Source organism: Panthera leo, chromosome B3 (genome assembly GCF_018350215.1).
Source record: "Panthera leo isolate Ple1 chromosome B3, P.leo_Ple1_pat1.1, whole genome shotgun sequence".
In the NCBI taxonomy this organism is placed as follows: domain Eukaryota; kingdom Metazoa; phylum Chordata; class Mammalia; order Carnivora; family Felidae; genus Panthera; species Panthera leo.
In genome coordinates this window covers 133,639,778-133,658,991 of record NC_056684.1, presented here as the reverse complement: position 1 = coordinate 133,658,991, position 19,214 = coordinate 133,639,778, and the positions used below count along the sequence as shown (strand labels likewise).

The 19,214-nt window shown below is 37.3% G+C and overlaps 1 protein-coding gene across 7 annotated transcripts in view; it reads left to right on the top strand.

Annotated features, from left to right (window-relative positions):
- Positions 1-19,214, top strand: part of RPS6KA5 (ribosomal protein S6 kinase A5) — a 183,405-nt gene that overhangs the window by 42,850 nt on the left and 121,341 nt on the right. For 6 of the 7 annotated variants that reach the window (XM_042944088.1, XM_042944087.1, XM_042944093.1 and 3 more), the window contains one exon: positions 6,549-6,620. In XM_042944088.1, coding sequence (XP_042800022.1) covers positions 6,549-6,620 — 72 coding nt within the window. Of the gene's footprint in view, positions 1-4,535; positions 4,677-6,548; positions 6,621-19,214 lie in introns of all 7 variants that reach the window. The other variant, XM_042944090.1, reaches the window with a different exon arrangement.

Genomic DNA, 19,214 nt, shown 5'->3' with positions numbered 1-19,214 from the left:
CTCTGAATCTGCTTAGTTGATTATCGTATACAGTAGTCTCCCACCTTACCCACGGGAGATCGATTCCAAGACCCCCAGCAGATGCCTGAAGCCACAGATAGTACCAAACCCTCTATATACTATGCATTCTCCTATACATATATACCTATAATAAAATTTACTTTATAAATTAAGCACAGTAAGAGATTAACAACAATACTTAATAATCAGGACAGTTACAACAGTGTACTGTAATGAAAGTTGTGAGACTGTGGTCACTCTCTCAAACTATCTTATTGAACTGTACTCACCCTTCTTGTGATGATGTGAGAAAATAAAATGCCTGTGTGATGAAGAGCTGAGGTGAGGTGGATGATGTAGGCATTGTAACATAGCGTTTGGCTACTATTGACCTTCTGAGGATGGTCAGAAGGAGGATCATCTGTGCCCGGCCCATGGTGAACTGTGAGTAACTGAAACCACAGAAGGTGAAACTGTGGATAAGGGGACTGCTGTGTAGTGAAGGAGAAGTGCAAGAGAATGGCCACTGCGCCCCAGGAGGTCAGGCCAGGCCAGGCCAGGAGTTGGAGGCAATGAAACAAACCTTGTGTGGAGACTGTTGCTTTAACACAGTGACCCCACCTACTGTTAACTGTGCCCAGTCAGGATTTTGGACTCCTGAATAATTAGATTAGTAACTGCTCTTACCTGTGGGTAGGACTAGACAGGGGGTGGGCAGAGGCTTGCCTGGCACAGGAAAAGGAGCTCCTGCAAGCACAATAAAGTGCCATTTACTTTCACGTAGGAAGGCAAACAATGGACAGTTCTGTCTCTCAGTTCTAAATGCTCGGTTCTGGTACGGTCTGGCCCCAGGGATGGAGTAGCTCCTGATCAGCATACATTTTGGACTTTACTAAGGCGTGTGATGACTCAGAAACGCAGATTTCTGTGATTGGCTGATGTTTACTTTACCTCCAGGGTGAAATACAATGTGTAAATATTTTAAGTCTTGTTCTAATAAATGTTGGTATTGTGCTGGGAAGTTGGAGCTCTTGATCTTGGCTTAATAATTTAATTAAGAGGAATATAGTTTTAGACTTTCATATTCAAAGGCTTCTAAATAGTGACAATAGCACAGAAATGAGAACCATTTAGACACCTAGACTCACATGCCCAAACATATGTTTGTTGGTTCTTAGGATTCTATATATAGTATCATATTTACCATTTGTCTATATGTGTTTTATTGTTAACACAGTGAAAAAAGTCTTTATAACTGATAAATTCTTCCTCATGCCTAAATATTGATAGAGCTTCCTATTAATTTGCTTCCATATGTCTGATTACTCACTTTGCCTAACAGATGTCGTGTAAAAGAATTATATGGATATTAAGTTCAAGATCCCTGAGTTGGGCTTATAACAAATTACCTTTTTAATTTTATTTTACTCTTTGAAGTTAACTTGCGAAGGGAGCAGTTAAAGTAGAAACTCTGTAATTGTAGGGGAGGAGAACCTTTCCCTTCCTTTCTTCTAGGTTCTTTGGCTGGCCTAATAATTAAATTGATATAACACAAGTTAACAGGGGGAAAAAAACCACATTTAATTTTGTATGTACAGGAGCCTAAAGAAATACAAGACTGAAAGAAGTGACCAAAGCAGGTAGCTTTGTGAAGAATTGACAAAAGGGTTTAGGCTCGGGTATCGAATTAGGGAGGCAGTAACAGTTTGTTTATATAGCTTTCTTGGCCCTAAATCCCCTATTTCTGATAATAAGGATGCCTTCTACCCTCCTAGTACAGGGAGGATACCTTTCAAATGAGAGATTTATTTGCTGCCTTCAGGGTAGACCCAGGAGGTCACTGTCCTTTCACTGGCTGTGTCTTAAGGAACTTGAATTCTAAAGAACCAGTATGCCAAAGTGGCGTATTTGGAGGGGGCGTGTTCTGCTCCCCTTCATGATGTTGACTGTAATGAGGGAAGACTTATGTTTCTCATAATTTCACAAAAAGACCGTCTACTGGAGAATTCCATTGTAGAAAACAGCTGTAAAATCTGGATTTAATGTAAAAAGCAACTATTTAAGGCACTGGAGAGTGAACAGAAGCAGATAGACTCTACTGGGGAGTACACAGTTGGAGGAGGGAAGGGAGGGAGCTATAAGAAGTAACTTTGCCTTTTCACTGATTTTAGCTTCAGGCTAAGTACAGTCTGTACTCTGGGGACTCTGGTGGAAAAACAGTAGTCTCTTTGGCCAGGGAGACTAGAAAACTGAAACCAGAGAACCCTGATCACTGAAGATAGGGGAGAAATCCCAGAAAAAGAAGAGCCAGAGGAGGGGGAGTCCTTAGCTTTTGTGAGCACACATCTCTGACTGCCCTCTGAGCCCTGCGTGAGTACAGTGGACTCAGAAAAACTCGGGTAAAGACAAAGAATCTCAACTGGACTGGAGCTGCCTCCTAAGAAAAATAGTTTACAGTTCAAGCCGACCCAAGATATTTGCCGGCTGAAGGAAAGAAACAACTGTCACTGGAGAAAAAAACAATCTCTCATCTCCACAAATTAACATTTCTACAGTCCATAATTACCCCATATATGGAGAATCAAGAAAATGGAACATATCAGAGAGGAAGAAAATCAGTTGAATTCTACCCTGAGATGAACGAGATATTGGCTGTACCAGGCAAGACTTTTAAAGCAGCTGTTATAATATCCTCAGTGAAATAAAACGTCATGCTCTCAGTGAAAAACAAAACAAGAAATCCTATCAGGAAAATAGAAACAATGAAAAAGAACCAAATGGAAGTTCTAGAGTCGAAAAATACAATATTTGAAATAAAAATTCAGTAGCTGGATTTAACAGTTGAATGGAGGTGCAAAAGGAAAAGTACATGAACTTTGAAGATAGAGTAATAGAAATCAATTTGAAGAACAGAGAGAAAACGTATTGGGGGGGGGGGCGGAATGAACAGAGTCTCAGGGACTTTTCAGGTTGAATCAAACAGTCTAACATGGACATAATTGGAATTTCAGAGGAGAGACAGAATGGGATAGAAAATTTTCTTTTGAAAAATTAAGGCTGAAACCTCCCAAATTTGATGAAAAACAAACTTACAGATACAAGGTCCTTAGTGAATACCAGGGTGACTGAACCCAAAGAAGTCCACATCAGTACACATCACGGCAAAACTTTCAAAAGCAAATGTTGAAAGCAGTAAGAGAAACATGATACATTTAAATTACTGCCTTCACCTGGGAAACCATGGAGGCCAAAAGAGAATGGAAGAACATGTTTATATAAAGTGCTGGATATTGAGGAGGGCACCTGTTGAGATGAGCACTGGGTGTTGTATGGAAACCAATTGGACAATAAATTTCATATTAAAAAATAAATAAATAAGCAGGAAAAAAAAAGTGCTGGAAGAAAAGAAAAAAGCCTGTCAACCCAGAATTCTTTATCGAAGAAAAATATGCTTCAAAAATGAAGAGGATTCCAGATTTAGTTAGTGGCAGCAGTGACCCAACTTGTGAATAGACTAAAACGCATGGACAGATACGCTTTAAGAGGGTGAGTTTTATGGAATGTGAATATCTCAATAAAAAGATTTGAATGAAGGTAAGAAAGACTCTTTCAGATCAAAGAAAACTTGGAGAATTCTGCGCTACAATAAATGTCAAAGGAAGTTCTTCGAGGCTCAAGAAAACTTACACCAGATGAAATTTTGGATCCTTGGAAAAGATAAGAAAGATCATCAAAAATGATAAATATCTACAGAAATGCAGAAGTCTCTCTCTTTCCTCTTTCTTTGTAAATCATATAAGGAAAACTGATAGCATTGTCTTGTGCATAATCGCATATATAGAAGATATTAACTCCATTTAATATATATCAATATTCCATAAAGAATGATTACAAAGTTTCTACAGTTTTAGGGAAATGGAACAGTATTAATTATAAGAGGACTGTGGGTAATTAAAGATGTACACTACTCCTTAGGGTAACAACTGCACTAATAATGTAACAAAGTAGAGCTAAAATGCCACGTGAAAATTGAAATGAAATTCTAAAAACCATTTAAATGTTTTGCTGTTGCTGTTTTTAAGTCAGGAAAGTAGAAACATGGGAACAAACAGAAAAAACAAGTCAAGGGGCGCCTGGCTGGCTCATTTGGAAGAGCATGCGACTCTTGATCTTGGGGTTGTGAGTGCAGGCCCCACGTTGGGTATAGAGGTTACTTAAATAAAGGGAAGAGGCAAGTTAAAAACAAGCAATAAAATGGTAAACCCAAATCCAGCCATCTCAACAATTTCATTAAATTGTCAGTAGGTTAAGTTCAATGGGTGTAGGGTTTGGTGTGCAAAATTAAAAAGTTCCAGAGATCTGTTGCAAACACAGTACATGTACTTAACACCACTGTATTATATACTTAAAAATGGTTAGGGTGGTAAATTTTATGTTACATGGTTTGACCACAATTAAAATATTTTAATTATACATTTAGTTAAACTTTGGAAGGACACTGAAGTCACTTATCCCCCTGAAACTTTTAATTCTAGAAGTTCGCAGTTGGGTCTGACTTGCTTGAAGTTGGAGGCCCAGAGCATTATTTATTTGCAAACACTTATAATGATGCTCAGTGGCACACAACAAGCTCCGTATAAATTTAACTCCTTGAATCCGCATCAGATCCCTATGAGGTAGGTGTTATTTTATTTTCTGCCATTTTATTATGGACATTTTCAAATATACAGAGAATTTGGAAGAACTACATGTTGAACACCCTCCCACTCACTGTCTAGATTCTGTAATTAACATTTATCGTATTTGCATTATCACATATCTGTCCATACCTCTATTCACCCCTTAATCCATCTTATTTTTTTTAAGCATTTCAAAGCAAATTGCAGAAATCAATATGCTTTGAGGGTAGATATTTTTATTATCCTCATTTTACACTAGAGGGGACCTGAGACACAGAGAAGTTAATTAATTTGTTCAAGGTCACGTGGCTTTTAAGTGGTAGAAATAGAATTTAGCTTAGGCCTCCTTTAACCACATCTATAGAATGCTGGTTGGCACAATATTAATAGGTATTGCCATAAAAAATAATTTTGTGATCCAATAAATTTGGTAAATACAGTATCTGAGTTTTAGATTCACATGCAGATTTTCATGGTGTAGAATCTATGAAGTTCAGCAGTAAAGAAACCTGTAACCTGATTAACTTTGTTTAAGCCGAGAATTTCAGGTTTATTTGACTTGAAAGCATCTTTTCCCCCTAAACATAACACCAATTAACATCTTGTAGTATAGGACCAGAATCAATGGAATATATTTTGGAAAATGCTCATTTGTAAGATATCCTAATTTTGTTTATCTAGGACAGAATATTTTTTTATTAAATTTTTTTTTTAACATTTATTTATTTTAGAGAGACAGAGCATGAGTGAGGGAAGGGCAGAGAGACACAGAATCTGAAGCAGGCTCCAGGCTCTGAGCTGTCATCACAGAGCCCAATGCAGGGCTCAAACTCACAAACCACGAGATCATGACCTGAGCTGAAGTCCAATGCTTAACCGACTGAGCCACCCAGGTGCCCCTGAAGACTTCATTTTTTAGAGACTTCATTTTTTAGAAGACTTCATTTTAATTTATAGAGAATTGAGCAGGAAGTGCAGAGAGTTCCTTCAGAGCACCTGCCTCCACCTTCTCCCAGAGCCTCCCCTCTGAACATCTTACATTAGTGTGTCTCATTTGGTACAGCCTATGAGCCAATTCTGTGATGTTATTTTCACCCGAAGCCCACAGTTTACAGAGCTCCTTCTTTCTTGTAGTTGTGGTAAAATACGTATCATATACATATCAAATTTACCACTTTAACCAGTTTTTAAAAATGTTTTAAATGTTTATTTATTTTTGACAGAGAGAGAGAGAGAGACAGAGCATGAGCAGGGGAGGGGCAGAGAGAGAGGGAGACACAGAATTTGAAGCAGGCTCCAGGCTCTGAGCTGTCAACACAGAGTCCTGCGCGGGGCTTGAACCCACGAACTGTGAGATCATGACCTGAGCTGAAGTCGGACGCTTAACCAGCTGAGCCACCCAGGCGCCCCCAGAATATGTTTTTAAAGAGTTAATACTTTCAGACAAATTTTAGAGCTGGCAGAGATCTTAGATTTTATTCAGGTCTGACTTTTGATTTTGGCTCAGGTCATGATCTCGCGGTTGGTTAGTTCCAACCCCACACTGGGCTCAGTGCTCACAGTGCAAACCCTGTTGCACATACTCTGTCTCCCTCCCTCTGCCCTTTCCCCACTTGTGCTATCTCTCTCTCTCCCCCTCTCTATCTCTCTCTCTCTAATAAATACATGTTAAAAGTTTTCCTGTAATATATAACATACAGAGAAGTATACAAAACATAGCTGTGTAGTTTAACAAATAATTATAAAGTGAACCCTGGCTTAACTACCCAAGTCAAGTAGTAAAATATTGCTGGTATTTCAGAAGCCCCCAAGGGCCCCCTCCTGTTCCTGACCCTCTTAATTATTTCTTTTTTCTCTTTCTTTTTTTAGCTAATTTAACAGGACATGCAGAGAAGGTGGGGATTGAAAATTTTGAGCTCCTCAAGGTCCTAGGAACTGGAGGTAAGTCTTAAAAAAGCATTTGTTACTCCTATGACAAAGGATTGGTATCTCCAATACAGAAATCAGTTAAAATTTTAAAAGCGTAAGGAATCCAGTGGGAGAACTGTCAAAGAGCACAAACAAACGATTCATAGAAAAAATACAAAAGGAAAAATTTGGAAGAATCGGCAGGGATTTAGGAAAACCAATTTCTTTTACCCTGCTGTTGGGAATGTAAATTAGTTCAGTCTTTACATAGGACACAATACTAAAATCCCTAAAATTTATAGAGAGCTTGTTACTTGCCAAGTATTCTGTGAAATACTTTATGCTGATTAACTCATTCACTCCTCACTCCATTTTATTCATATCCACTGGTCATCATTGTTAGTAACGAAAAACCCAAGACCCTTCAGAAACCTAACAAAAGTTAGGTTTGAGTTTGGTTAAATTGAACAGGGATCTTTATGTTTTGTAATTTAGACAATAAGATTGAAATGATGTGTTTTTAACATTTTTGAAAATTCTCCATAATGTAAGAAGCTTATTAATAAGCTTAAAAAAAGGCTACAGACGAGAGTGTGCAACATACCATTTCTGTATGAATCAATGTCTACATGTGCACTTGACCCTTGAACAATGCAGGGGGTTACCGGTGCCAACCCCTGCACTGTTGGAAATCTGTGGGTAACTTTTGGTTCCCCCAAAGCTTAACTACTAATACAGTCTACTGTTGACAAGAAGCCTTACTGATAGCATAAACAGTTGATTAACACATAGTTTGTATATGTATTATATGCTGTATTCTTGCAATTAAGAAAGCTAGAGAAAAGGAAATGTTATTAAGAAAATCATAAGAAATAGAAAATATATTTGCAGTACTACACTGTATTTATCAAAAAAAAAATTACATGTATAAGTGGACTCATGCAGTTCAAACCTCTGTTGTTGAAGGGTCAGCAGTATATATGAATATAGAAAATTCTGTGGAAAATCACCAAAATGATAACAGTGGTTGTCTCAGGTGGTAGGATTTTGGACGATCTTGGTTTTCTGCCTTATACATTTCTGTGCCTCCTGGATTTTTGCTGCTGCCATTCTTGCTGCTCAAGAGTCAGGGCCTCTTGGACGTACAGCCTGTGCAGTTGCAGAGACCCCCACACTCAGAAGAGCCCCATGTTAGGTTTAATGCTCTGCTTTCACTGTCCTGAGATTCTAAGTACTTCATGAGCAGAGCATCCCACATTGTCATTCTGCAGTCGGCCCACAGTCGGCTGACTGTGGGCAAGTCAGCCCACACAGCTGGTCTTGCCAGGAACGCACCTGGTCTCTTCAGCTCTCTCTCTGGGATGTGTTGCTCTGTAGGTATGCTGCTGTGAGAACTTGGGACTCTCATTTTCCATCTTTAAGGTAGGGATGAAAAGGAGGATTTTAATTCTTTATTTTTGCAGTCTCAACAGGCCCTATTGTCTCTTTCCTGGAAGGGGAGGGAGAGCCTCAGAAAACAGACTATTTTTCTTCTCCACTAAAGTTTAGCTTCACACTCTCAGGGGCCTGTATGCCTTCCTAGATTCCCAGCCTCTTACCTGCCGTTGTCCGCAGGAAGGCACCTGCCCATAGATTCCTAAGTGCCGAGGCTTTTAGCAGGAGAAAAGTCCTTTCTCCTGGGCTTCCAGGATCAGTCCCAGCCACTGCCCTCGCATACCACGTATGCAATTTGTCTTTAGGTCATTCGGTATTGAGCTGTCATGCCTAGGGCCTTGCCATATAAATTTTCATGATTTTCCTGAGTAGTTCAGCATATTGTATAGAGCCAGCCTTTACAGCTGCCAGTGCATAAGCCCTATAATTTATTTTCATCAGCTAAATATTTTATTGTCAGGAAGAGTTTAGTATAATTGTCAACTTGGGAGAGTTTACTGTGCATTCTCTCCATCAGATCATTTGTAAAGATGTATTTTTGAAACAAACTAGCCTCACCCTACCATATCATTAAGAAATCATGCAAAATATCAAAATAATGTCTTTTATTCTTAACATTTGTTTCCTCTTTCAAAGGCAGTATCTCCTCGAAGAAGAAGAAGGGTCACAACTGTATGGTGACTGAATTTCCTTAGAAATAGTTTGTGGCATTTTGTCAAAGGCTTTTTCAGGTCAATTTATGTTATAGCCACAGAATTTGTTTTATCTGCATGTTTTTTATTCTAATAGCTTTACTGCAATATAATCACATGCCATATAGTCCATCCATTTAAAGTGTACAAGTCAGTGGTTTTAGTATATTTACAGAGCTGTGCAACCATCCCCCCAGCCAGTCTTAGAACATTTTCCTTACCTCAGAAAGAAACTATGAACCCTTTGTGTATTACTTCCCAAGCTTGCCATCCTCCCAGCCCTAAACAACCACTGACCTACTTTCTATACATTATATTTGCCTGTTCTGGATATTTCATGTAATTGAATCATATAATTTGTGGTCTTTTGTGTCTGGCTTCTTATAGTTAGCATAATGTTTTATAGATTCATCCATGTGGTAGCATGCATCAGTATTTCTTTCCTTTCCATGGCTTAATAATATCCCTCTATATGGATATACCACATTTTGTTTATCCATTCATCCGTCAGTGGGGTTTTTGGATTGTTTCTGCCTTTTGGCTATTATGAACAATGCTGCTGTGAGCATTCATGTATAAGTTTTTGTGTGAACATGTGTTTTAATTTCTCTTGGGTACATAGCAGTGGATTGCTATTCCATGTGATAATTCTATGTTTAATTTCTTGAGGGACTACTAGACTGTTTTCTAAAATGGCCACATCATTTTACATTCCCACCATTTTATATTCCCACCAGCAGTGTATGAGGGTTTCAATATCTCCACAACCTTATCAACACTTGCAGCTGGTCTTTTAGAAAATAAGTTATGAAAATCAGCATAAGATCATGTTTTATTCCAGATATGGTCAAAGCCAAAAAACTTTTATTTAATATTAGTGGATAACCTCTCTGAAGCAAAATAGGCATAGAAACTACAGATCTCCTCAAGCCACTATTAACATGTAATATTAATTAATTTTCATCGCTGAATTTTATAACATGTAACAAAAACCATGAAACTAATTCTGTTCCTTGATCTGTCAATTTTATATTTGGCAGTATATTCCAAATACATAAGTAGAAATAGAAAGGCAGTTTATGTTCTCTTTCTGATAAGATGACAGCTTGCATATCTTGGAAAATCTTCCTCATTTTTAAACCCCTGAAGTGCTGGATAAAAACCTCTAAAGAAAGTCTACTAAATAGTATAGGTCAGCTTGTAAGAAGAAGAAAAATCCTTGGAATCCAAAAGGAAAACAGAACAGGAATCTAGAGAATAAATAAGCCCCTTGAAGGCAAAGGTTATTCTGGGGAAATGTACCAGTAGATTGTGAGCAGGTTCTTTGGACTTAGCATTTCCATGCCTGGTATGAGGGACATCATCTAAGACTCCCGAGAGGTAGAAAAGGCTACTGCTTAGCAAACCACTAAATAAGAAAAAAAAAAAAAATCCAGTCTGCAAAGGGAGGTGCAGAGGAAATTTTTCTGCCTCAGCATTGGCTCTGGGTGAAGGGAAAAAATAAATAAATAAAAGCGTTCCCTGAGCATTCACAACATAAGCCAGGCATCATGCGGGTTTGCAGCTTGAATTTGTACACATTTGTGTAATTCCAAAGAACAAAAAATAGGTAGGAATTTAGTTTACAGTCGTACTGAGTTGGTAGTATTCCCAGGTGCCTAGGAAAAGCAAATGTAAATCCTCTTTGAAAGAATAAACTGTTACCTAGACCATAAAGAAGTATCGAAGAAAGTTTTACAGACATGGTCTTAATTGTCAATGATCACAACATCCAAGAAGCAAGTCTCCATGAGTGAAAGACGTGGAAACAACAAATAGCAAAATTAGACCTGTAGAGACTATTGGAATTATTAGGTCTGAAATATGATATAAATGTTGATATGGTCTTTAAAATTAAACAGAGCTTTGATGGTAATATTAAGGAAAAAAAGCATGCTACAAAATGGACAGATTTGAAAGAGAACCAATAGTAGTTCTAGAAGTTGAAAAAGTAATTCAGATTATAAACTCAGTAGTTGGTTTACTAGCAGATGAGATGTAGCTAAAGAGAATTAACATATTGAGAGATGGATTTGAGGAAAATGTGCAGAATATAAAATGGAGGAAAATGAGATGGCATTTATAAAAGAGAGATTAAGGGGCACCTGGGTGGCTCAGTTGGTTGAGTGTCTGACTTCAGCTCAGGCCACGAGCTGGTTAGTGAGTTTGAGCCCTGCATCAGGCTTGCTGCTGTCAGCCCGTCAGCCGGTCAGTGGGGAGCCCACTTCGGATCTTCTGTACCCCTCTCTCTGCCCCTCCCCTGCTTGTCCTTTCGCAGAAATAAATAAAAATTTAAAAAAAAAGACACTGTAAAAGAGAGATTAAGACATGGAGGACAGAGAGAAGGTACAAGGTTGTCTGATCAGAAATCCTAGCTGAGAATTTACTAAGATTGATTAAACATGTGAATTCACAGGTTGAAGAAACAACAAATTCCAAGCAGACAAGTATATAGAAATTCTCACATGAATACATCATAGAGAAAGTGATGAGCACCAGAGAAATACCCTAAAAGCAGCCAGAGAGAAAAGACTTATTTATGAAGGAACAATGATCAGATAAACAGATGACTTTTCAACAGCTACCATGAAAACCAAGGGAGAGTACACAAATATCTGCAGAATGCCCGGAGAAAATAAGTCCGTTTAGAATTGTATACCCAACAAAACTATTTTTCAGAAGCGAGGGCGAAATAGACATTTTCAGACATACAAAAGCTGAGTGTGTTTTCCACCAACACGTCCTCACTAAAAGAATTTCTAAAAGACCTAGTTGTAGGGAAAAAGGAAAGTAATCTCAGGAGAGTTTCCGAGATGCAAAAAGGATTGGATCTAAAGAAAATCTAAACAACCATAGCTGTAATGTTGAAATTGTGGGGTTAAAAAAAGAAAACTGAATCACTGGACAAAAATAGCATACAGTTTGGGAGGTGATAGGAGTTAGTGTTCTGAGGTAGTATTCCGCAAACTTTAACATGCGCATAAATCTTGCAGTGTGTAAATTTCCAAACTGATTAAAAAAGACCAGTCAACCTTAATATTCTGTAATTGTTAAGGAAATTAGTAAGCAAAAACTTTCTGCCAGGACAATAGTTGATAGAGTTTTAAGAATGAGTTCTGCCAAGCATTCAACACATAGATAATTCTCATCTTCCACAAACTCTTTCAGAGGATAGAAGAGTGGGATTCTTTTTTTCCAGTTCATTGGATGCGGTATGGCTTTGATTTCAAAAACCACAAAGAGAATATGAGGAAGGAAAATTATAGGCCAGTTTCATCCGTGTGAAATTTTTAATAGCGAATTTATCGAAATCAAACCTGGGGTATATTTTCTTTCAACACAGTTAATACTTTGTCGCATTACCTGCTTCAGCTTTTTGAGTGGTATGATTCCAGGTCCTTAAGATAACTCTACAAAGGTGAGGAATGAGTTTATCAAGAACGTTTTACTTGGGCATTTTCATTTCATGCTTTTTCGTTGCCATATTACCAATTATACTCTTACTTCTCTTAGGAGAAGACGGAATAACTAAGGTGTCATTTGTAGGTATTTCTGTATTTAAAATCACATTTTTGATGACTAAATGGAGTAGGTGGAAACTTTTCTTATGAATATAATAAAATCTCAATTTTTATTCAAAAATTTCACCACTAATCTTTCAGTTTCATTACCTTTTTAAGATAATTTTTTTCCAACACCACCTAGAATAATAGAAAAGCCTCATCAGATGTCTTTATGTGTCAAGCCAGGTTTTCTTTGGAAGTGAAACTGAAAATTCTTCTGATGAATTAATTTTTATGTGTTTTGAACTATGTAAAATGCTATTCACCCAATATCTTGAAGACTTTGTGGAATATTAAAATATCAAAGATTTGCTTTTTGATCTCATACTTAAATGCATGTAATATTCGTTTCAAAACCTCTCTTTCACTCAGAGTGTTGATTTATTTCTCTTTCCAGCTATCTTGTTCCTGTTGGTCTATCACTAGTCTGTCGATCAGTTTCCTAAGATAGACACTTGGAAGTAATTTTTGATTTTTCTCTACTTTTTATTTCTTATTTCTTACAAAGTCTTATAATTTTTCCTTCGAAATGACCCTTGGATTGACCTTTTCTGTTCCTTGTGCCATCACTGATAGATATTACCTTGTACATGGATTGTTGCTAGGGTTTTCTTAACTGGTCTGCTTTTCTGCAAGTTCTCTCTTCTGTGTTATGCATTTTACTTATATTCTGTTATAAATGGTATGCATCCTCATTAAAATTCAACATTACTGCGCTTTTCTCCTATTTCAGAATTTATAGTGCCTCCCCCTCCCCCAGTTAATTAATTCAAATCCAAATCCTTTTGCCTTGTTTTCAGACTTAGCTTTGTTTTCTCCTGTCTTTTTTGTCCAGTTACCCTGATATTCCACCTACTTTCTAATCTGGTTACTTTTGTTTTACTCCCCTACATTTAGGCATACTTTCCCATATTCTGATGCTCTGCCTTATCTTTTTTCCCATAATCCTAGTGCTCCTTTTCTCTTCTGCCCGTCCAAATCCTGCCTAGATCCCTTCCTTCTCTGAATTGGGGTGCTGAAATTCCTTTGCAGAGAACACAGCACTGAGTGGTTCTCTGAATTTTCCTTCTTTTCTGCTATTTTCCTTCTAGATTGTAAGCTCTTAAGATCATTTTCATACATCTGTCCAACTCTGTAGCCCTGCCCCATCTCCATAGCTCACAACAGTGTGAGATGATAATGGTCTAATGAGTATATAATTCATGCTCTTGTCTCTAGCATGATTCTTGAGATTGATACCTCCAAGTCCAGGAAATAGCTTTGGTTCATCTTTTAGAATTATACTTGACTCTTGACCAGTGTGGCAGTTAGGGGCACCAACCCCCTGCCTAGTTGAAAATCCGTGCATAACTTTTGGCCCACCAAAAACTTAACTACCCTCCTGTTGACTGGGAACCTTACTGATAATATAAATAACTGATCAACGCATATTTTGTGTGTTATATGCATTATATACTGTGCATTTAACAATAAAGCACGAGAAAAGAAAATATTAGGAAAATCGTAAGGAAGAGAAAATACATTTACGGTATTGTACTGTATTTATTTTTAAAAAATTAATGTGTAAGTGGACCTGTGTAGTTCAAACCCATGTTCAAGGATCAACTGTATTTTGTTTCATGATGAAATTTTAGATTGTTTGTGCGAATACTGATTCTGTTTTCATTTCTCTCCTTACCTTTTCTGCTGCTTTACTTTTAACCATTTGCTTTCTCTGAGACATGTGCCCAGGTAGAGGTGAAGAAAGGCTTTAAGCATACCCATTGTGTACATTCTTAGTACTTCTAATGCTTAATGGAATGGAGCATGATGGTTTTAGCTAAAAAAAAAACTTTAGTATTCTCCTTGAATTTTCTTTAGTCATCATACATGATCCTGTACTTTGGAGATCTTTTGTCCTTACGCCTCCCCAAAAGTTAGATAAAGTTTGCCATGTGACCACAAAGGGTGCCCCCGAGTTGATTTCCTCTTCAAGTTTTAGTGCATTCACAACTGTGAAGTACTTCGTATCCAGGATGACATAGCAACTTCAGGCTTGAATCTTGATGTTTTCATTACCTACTTGTGTTCCCTGGGTAAATCACTTGAACTCTGAGAGCCTAAGTCCCTATTGGCATAAGTCAATAATACCCATCTCACAGTGTCGTTATAAGATTAATGAAATAATGGATACGAAGTGCCAGTTGCTGGATAACCATCAGTTGTGGTTGTTTATTGAATAGGAAACTCCACTGTAAAGCTATGTCCTAAATTTGAAAAACAAAATTATTTGGGACTTCTTCATAAGGATAATTAGTTTTTTCATATAGATATGTTAGCATATCTGGGAGTAATTTCAACGGAAGTTATATTTCTAATAAGAAAAGTCTAACAAATGAAAAACTGCTTCATAAATGAGATATTGGTAGTTGAAATTTGATGAACATGTCTAAGAAGTTGATTTGTCTATTACCTTAAAAATAACATATCAAATGAAAGGATTGTGTTTCTTATTCTGCTTTCTTCTTTTAACTATACAGACATTTTAGGTTCTGAACACCCTTTTATTTTAGGTTGGCGATCTTATACTTAAATATGCAGAAAATGAGTAATAAAACATTTAGAGTGCCTGACACATAGTAACTGCTGTATAAACTTCAGCTAGTTATGTAACTAAAAGAGAAAGAAGCCCAGCTTCTTAAAAGAGATAATATAATGCATTAGCGAGGTCTCACATGAGCGTGATATGTGTCATTTTTTAACAAATATTTTATGGTACAGCCTAAAATATGTCCAGCAAGAGAGGAATAGAGCCACCAAAGATCGTCCAGGTTTCAGGCTGGTTCTTCTGGTCCATTATCCACTCCACAGCCTGAGTGATCCTTCTTAAGTGCAAAATTGGACATGCCACTTCTCTATTTGAAACTTTCAGTTCAGGGGCACCTAGGTGGCTGAGTTGACTAATAAGCATTTGACTTGATTTTGACTCAAGTCATGATATCACGGTCTGTGGGATGGAGCCCTGCATTGGACTCTGTGCTGACAGCATGGGGCCTGCCTGGGATTCTCTTTCTTCCTCTCTCTTTGCCCCTCCCCAGCTCGTACTCACGCTCTCTCTCTTTCTCAAACACTAAAAATAAACTTTCAGTTCATTCCCATTGCTCTTGGGATTCACTCATTTACATGTGTTTATCAAGAGGCAAGTACTGTTTTGGGTGCTGGGCTTAGAGTAGGCAGTATTAAAAAAAATGATAGATTACATACAAATCTGCAAATTGAATAATAAGGATCTAGGCATTTAATGTAGTCATTTAATATAGAATTATTCCTGAGCTTATGAAACCTTAGAATGAGTACTGGCAAAGTACAGAAATTCAAAATGCCTTACCTCTAGGAATGTCTAGTGGGCAACTATCATTTGTGCCTACCTCAGCCCCTGGTGCCCTTATGAGAAGATAACTTTTTCCTTATTGTGTTGATTTTTTTTTGGGGGGGGGGTCATCTAATCAATAGCAGATCTTGCAAGCTGTTGCATGGAAATACTTATTTATCCAGTAGAGAGACCATCTTTTGGTTGCTTACCCCAATCTTAAGTGCCATCCTTGAAATGGTGACTCTGGTGTTCTTTACTCATTTTCCCAGACTCTATGAAAATCATCCTTGATGGGACAGCCTTTTTTTTTTTTTTAATTTATACTTCAGCGTTATCAGAAGCACATTTTCTTTATTAAATGAGACAGATTTCTATTTCTCTTGGGTAATTTGCCACTAGAGGGTGCTAGAAATTACACTAGGCAACTTAAAGACAGCTACTTTTTGGTGATAGGATAAAGGGGAATAAAACTTTGGTTGAATCATGTAAAAGACTATTTTATAAAGTATGCTGACTTAGTCATCATTTGTCATTTTATTCCCTTAAGTGTTTGGAAAATATCCCTATTAAAATAGTACTTTTCCAAGCATGTATTCATGAATTGTCAAAATTGTTATTCAAAAAAGTTTATAATTCTGCATCTGTATATATCCACTGTACCTTATGCTTCAGTGTAAACCTACAGTGTTTATGGAAGCCTTAGAGGTTCAATGTTTGTAATGATTTATGCCATGATCATAAAATGATTCCATAGGAAGATGTTGGTTGACATTGACATGATACAACTTATTACTGATGCTGTCGTAGGTCATGTCAGCTAGAAGCAGAGGCCAGGACAGGGATTTAGGTGCATGTGATTAATTGCAGGAATGCTCTCAGGAGAGAGTGAGGGAAGCAGAAGGAGCAGGGGAAGAGCCCAAGCAGCATGTGGTCTAAGCTCGGGTCTAGATTCAGCCTGGACTCATGGGAAGTTTTGGAGCAAAAGTAAGGAGGCAGGCCTTTTGCACCTATGTTAGTCACTGGCTGTAGGCTGCTTGGGTTGGGACGGGTTAGGGAATCACTGTCTACCTTAGGCCTTTCTCCTGAGAAGGAGGCAGCTGTGGATTATCAGCAGCTCTGGTGTATGGGTATATCAGCCTGTCCAAGTGTCACTGGCAGAGCACCCTTCACTTCTACTACAGATGGTATGTAACACTGGCCAATAAGACATAACTGTGTAGCTAAGCAGACAGCTTGTTTGTTGAGGTATAAAGGGAATGATTTATGAATGTGCTTCAAGTAATGGTTGTTCTTACTTCCTTGTTCTTGTGGATGTTTCTTTTAGTAAGATTCTCTGACAATCATATTCATGGGCAGTCATTTCCAAGTCTAGACCTCACAGTTGGGCATGGTTTCCTTTGTAGCTTTTTCTTCTTTCCTACTGGACCAGAATCTTTGGTTTTCAAGTCATTTGGCACCAGGGATAAGATATGGCGCCTGTGATGTAATGGGTCACTCATGTGGAGATAGGCAGGAGTTGGCCACACCCACTTACATATATGCAGTTATGAGCTGGCTTCATGCATGTAGTGTCTTAGTGCTTTCTCTGAAACTTACAAAGTGCTGATCTAGAAAATTTTACACAATTAGTCTTTAGTTACTCAAGCTAATGCAGTATGCACAAATGGTAGCCATAGATAGTTATTCCTGTGACTATTTTTATTTTCAACCTTTGTACATGTTAAGTCTTTTTTAGACGCTATCACCATCCATAAGAAAATGTACTGTTTTGTGTTCCTGATTCAGCTGTACAACTGTTTCTGACCATTGACGTAGTTAAGCAAATGGGTCAAATGGCCGTGTTTTTAGTTTAAAAACTACAACTGGATTAAATCTAGAATGCTGGCACTTTTATTATGTCTCATCCAGATCCTCTGTATTACATATCTTCAGAAGGATATAAATGTTTATGCCCCAAACAAATGGCCTACCTCAGTGTCTTTTATAAAAATCACTGCTTATGATTTCATACGCTTTTACTGTGCCTCTTTTGTTTACTTACAGCATCTATTTATTTAATCGTGTTTGGGGTTCATAGCTTTTCCTTATATCTTAGAAGAATATTTTAGTCTGCCTTAATTAATTTGATACATTTGGGGTGTTTTTGATTTTACAAATCAAAGCAGTGGCCAATTTTTACAAAATAGTTATATGAAATGGCTCAGATTCTCCTTTTTTTTCCTCTAACAATTTTATCTCTCTAAAAATTGTATTTCTTTAAAATTTTTTTCTTCAGACATTTTTTCTTTTAAAATTTGAAATATTTCATTTTATAGGTATGTATTTTTTAATATTTGGAATTTAGTGTACAGTTAAGATATCTGTTGTATAAAGGAATTTAGGAATCAATGCTTGTTTGATAAATATATAAAGTCAAGTGCATTTATTTTAAATATGTTTTGAAATTTACCTTCTTTCAAAAAGAGATTTAAGGGCATTTTCAAGATAAAAAAGAGAGAACCTTAAAAAAAAAAAAAGTGAAAGCCAGATAAAAGGAAAGTGAAATAGATTTTACAGACATCCGGGGTGAGATAGGCATTATAATTGAGTCTTAAATTTAACTCTGAGGTTATTAGGAGGTAGGGATAAAAGGGAAAATTCTGTGGCTTACATAATTTTTTTTTTAAAGGAAAGGCATATAAATTTACTTAGAACAGTGACTTTCAAGCTGTTTTGGCTATTTCCCATAGGACGAAATAAGCACATTTTTATATTGCAACTCAGTATGTGTATTTATGTTATGTCTGTATACACACACACACACACACACACACACACTTTTCTTCCACTAATACTTCTGTAGTGTTTGTTATCTGCCAGGATGCTTACATTAATTTATTTAATCCCTGGAACAGAAAGTAAGATGTAGAAACTATTACTCTCCCTAATGTGGAAATTGAGACACTGTGATCTTAACTGTTCTACCCAAGGTCATACAGTTACTAAATACCATATGTAGGGTTCAGCCTCAGGCAATCTGGCAGAGTCTTTGTGTTTAGCTGCTGCTCTGTACTCCCCTCTCTTTTCCCCTCCCATGTGCTCAGATTTGTTTACATCCATATATACATACACATGGGCATGCATTTATAAAGAGGAAGCACGGGTTTCATGAAACACTTTTAGTGTATTTGTTTATCTTATTTTTTTTTAAATGCTGTTTAGACCCACTAATTGGTACCACTGCCCACTGTTTGGAAAAAAACAGTCTAAAGAGCCCTTTTTTTTTTTTTTTTGAAGTTTGTTTGTTTATTTATTTATTTATTTATTTATTTATTTATTTATTTATTTATTTTGAGAGAGAGAGAGCGCACACAAGCAGGGAAAGGACAGAGAAGGAGAGAGAGAATCCCAAGCAGACTCCATGCCATCAGTGCAGAACCCGATGTAGGGCTTGATCCCATGAACCATGAGATCAAGAGTTGATGCTTAACCGACTGAGCCACCAGGTGCCCCCAAAAACCGGCCTAGAGAGACTTAACAAGTGCTGAAGTTATCAAATGGTTCCTAT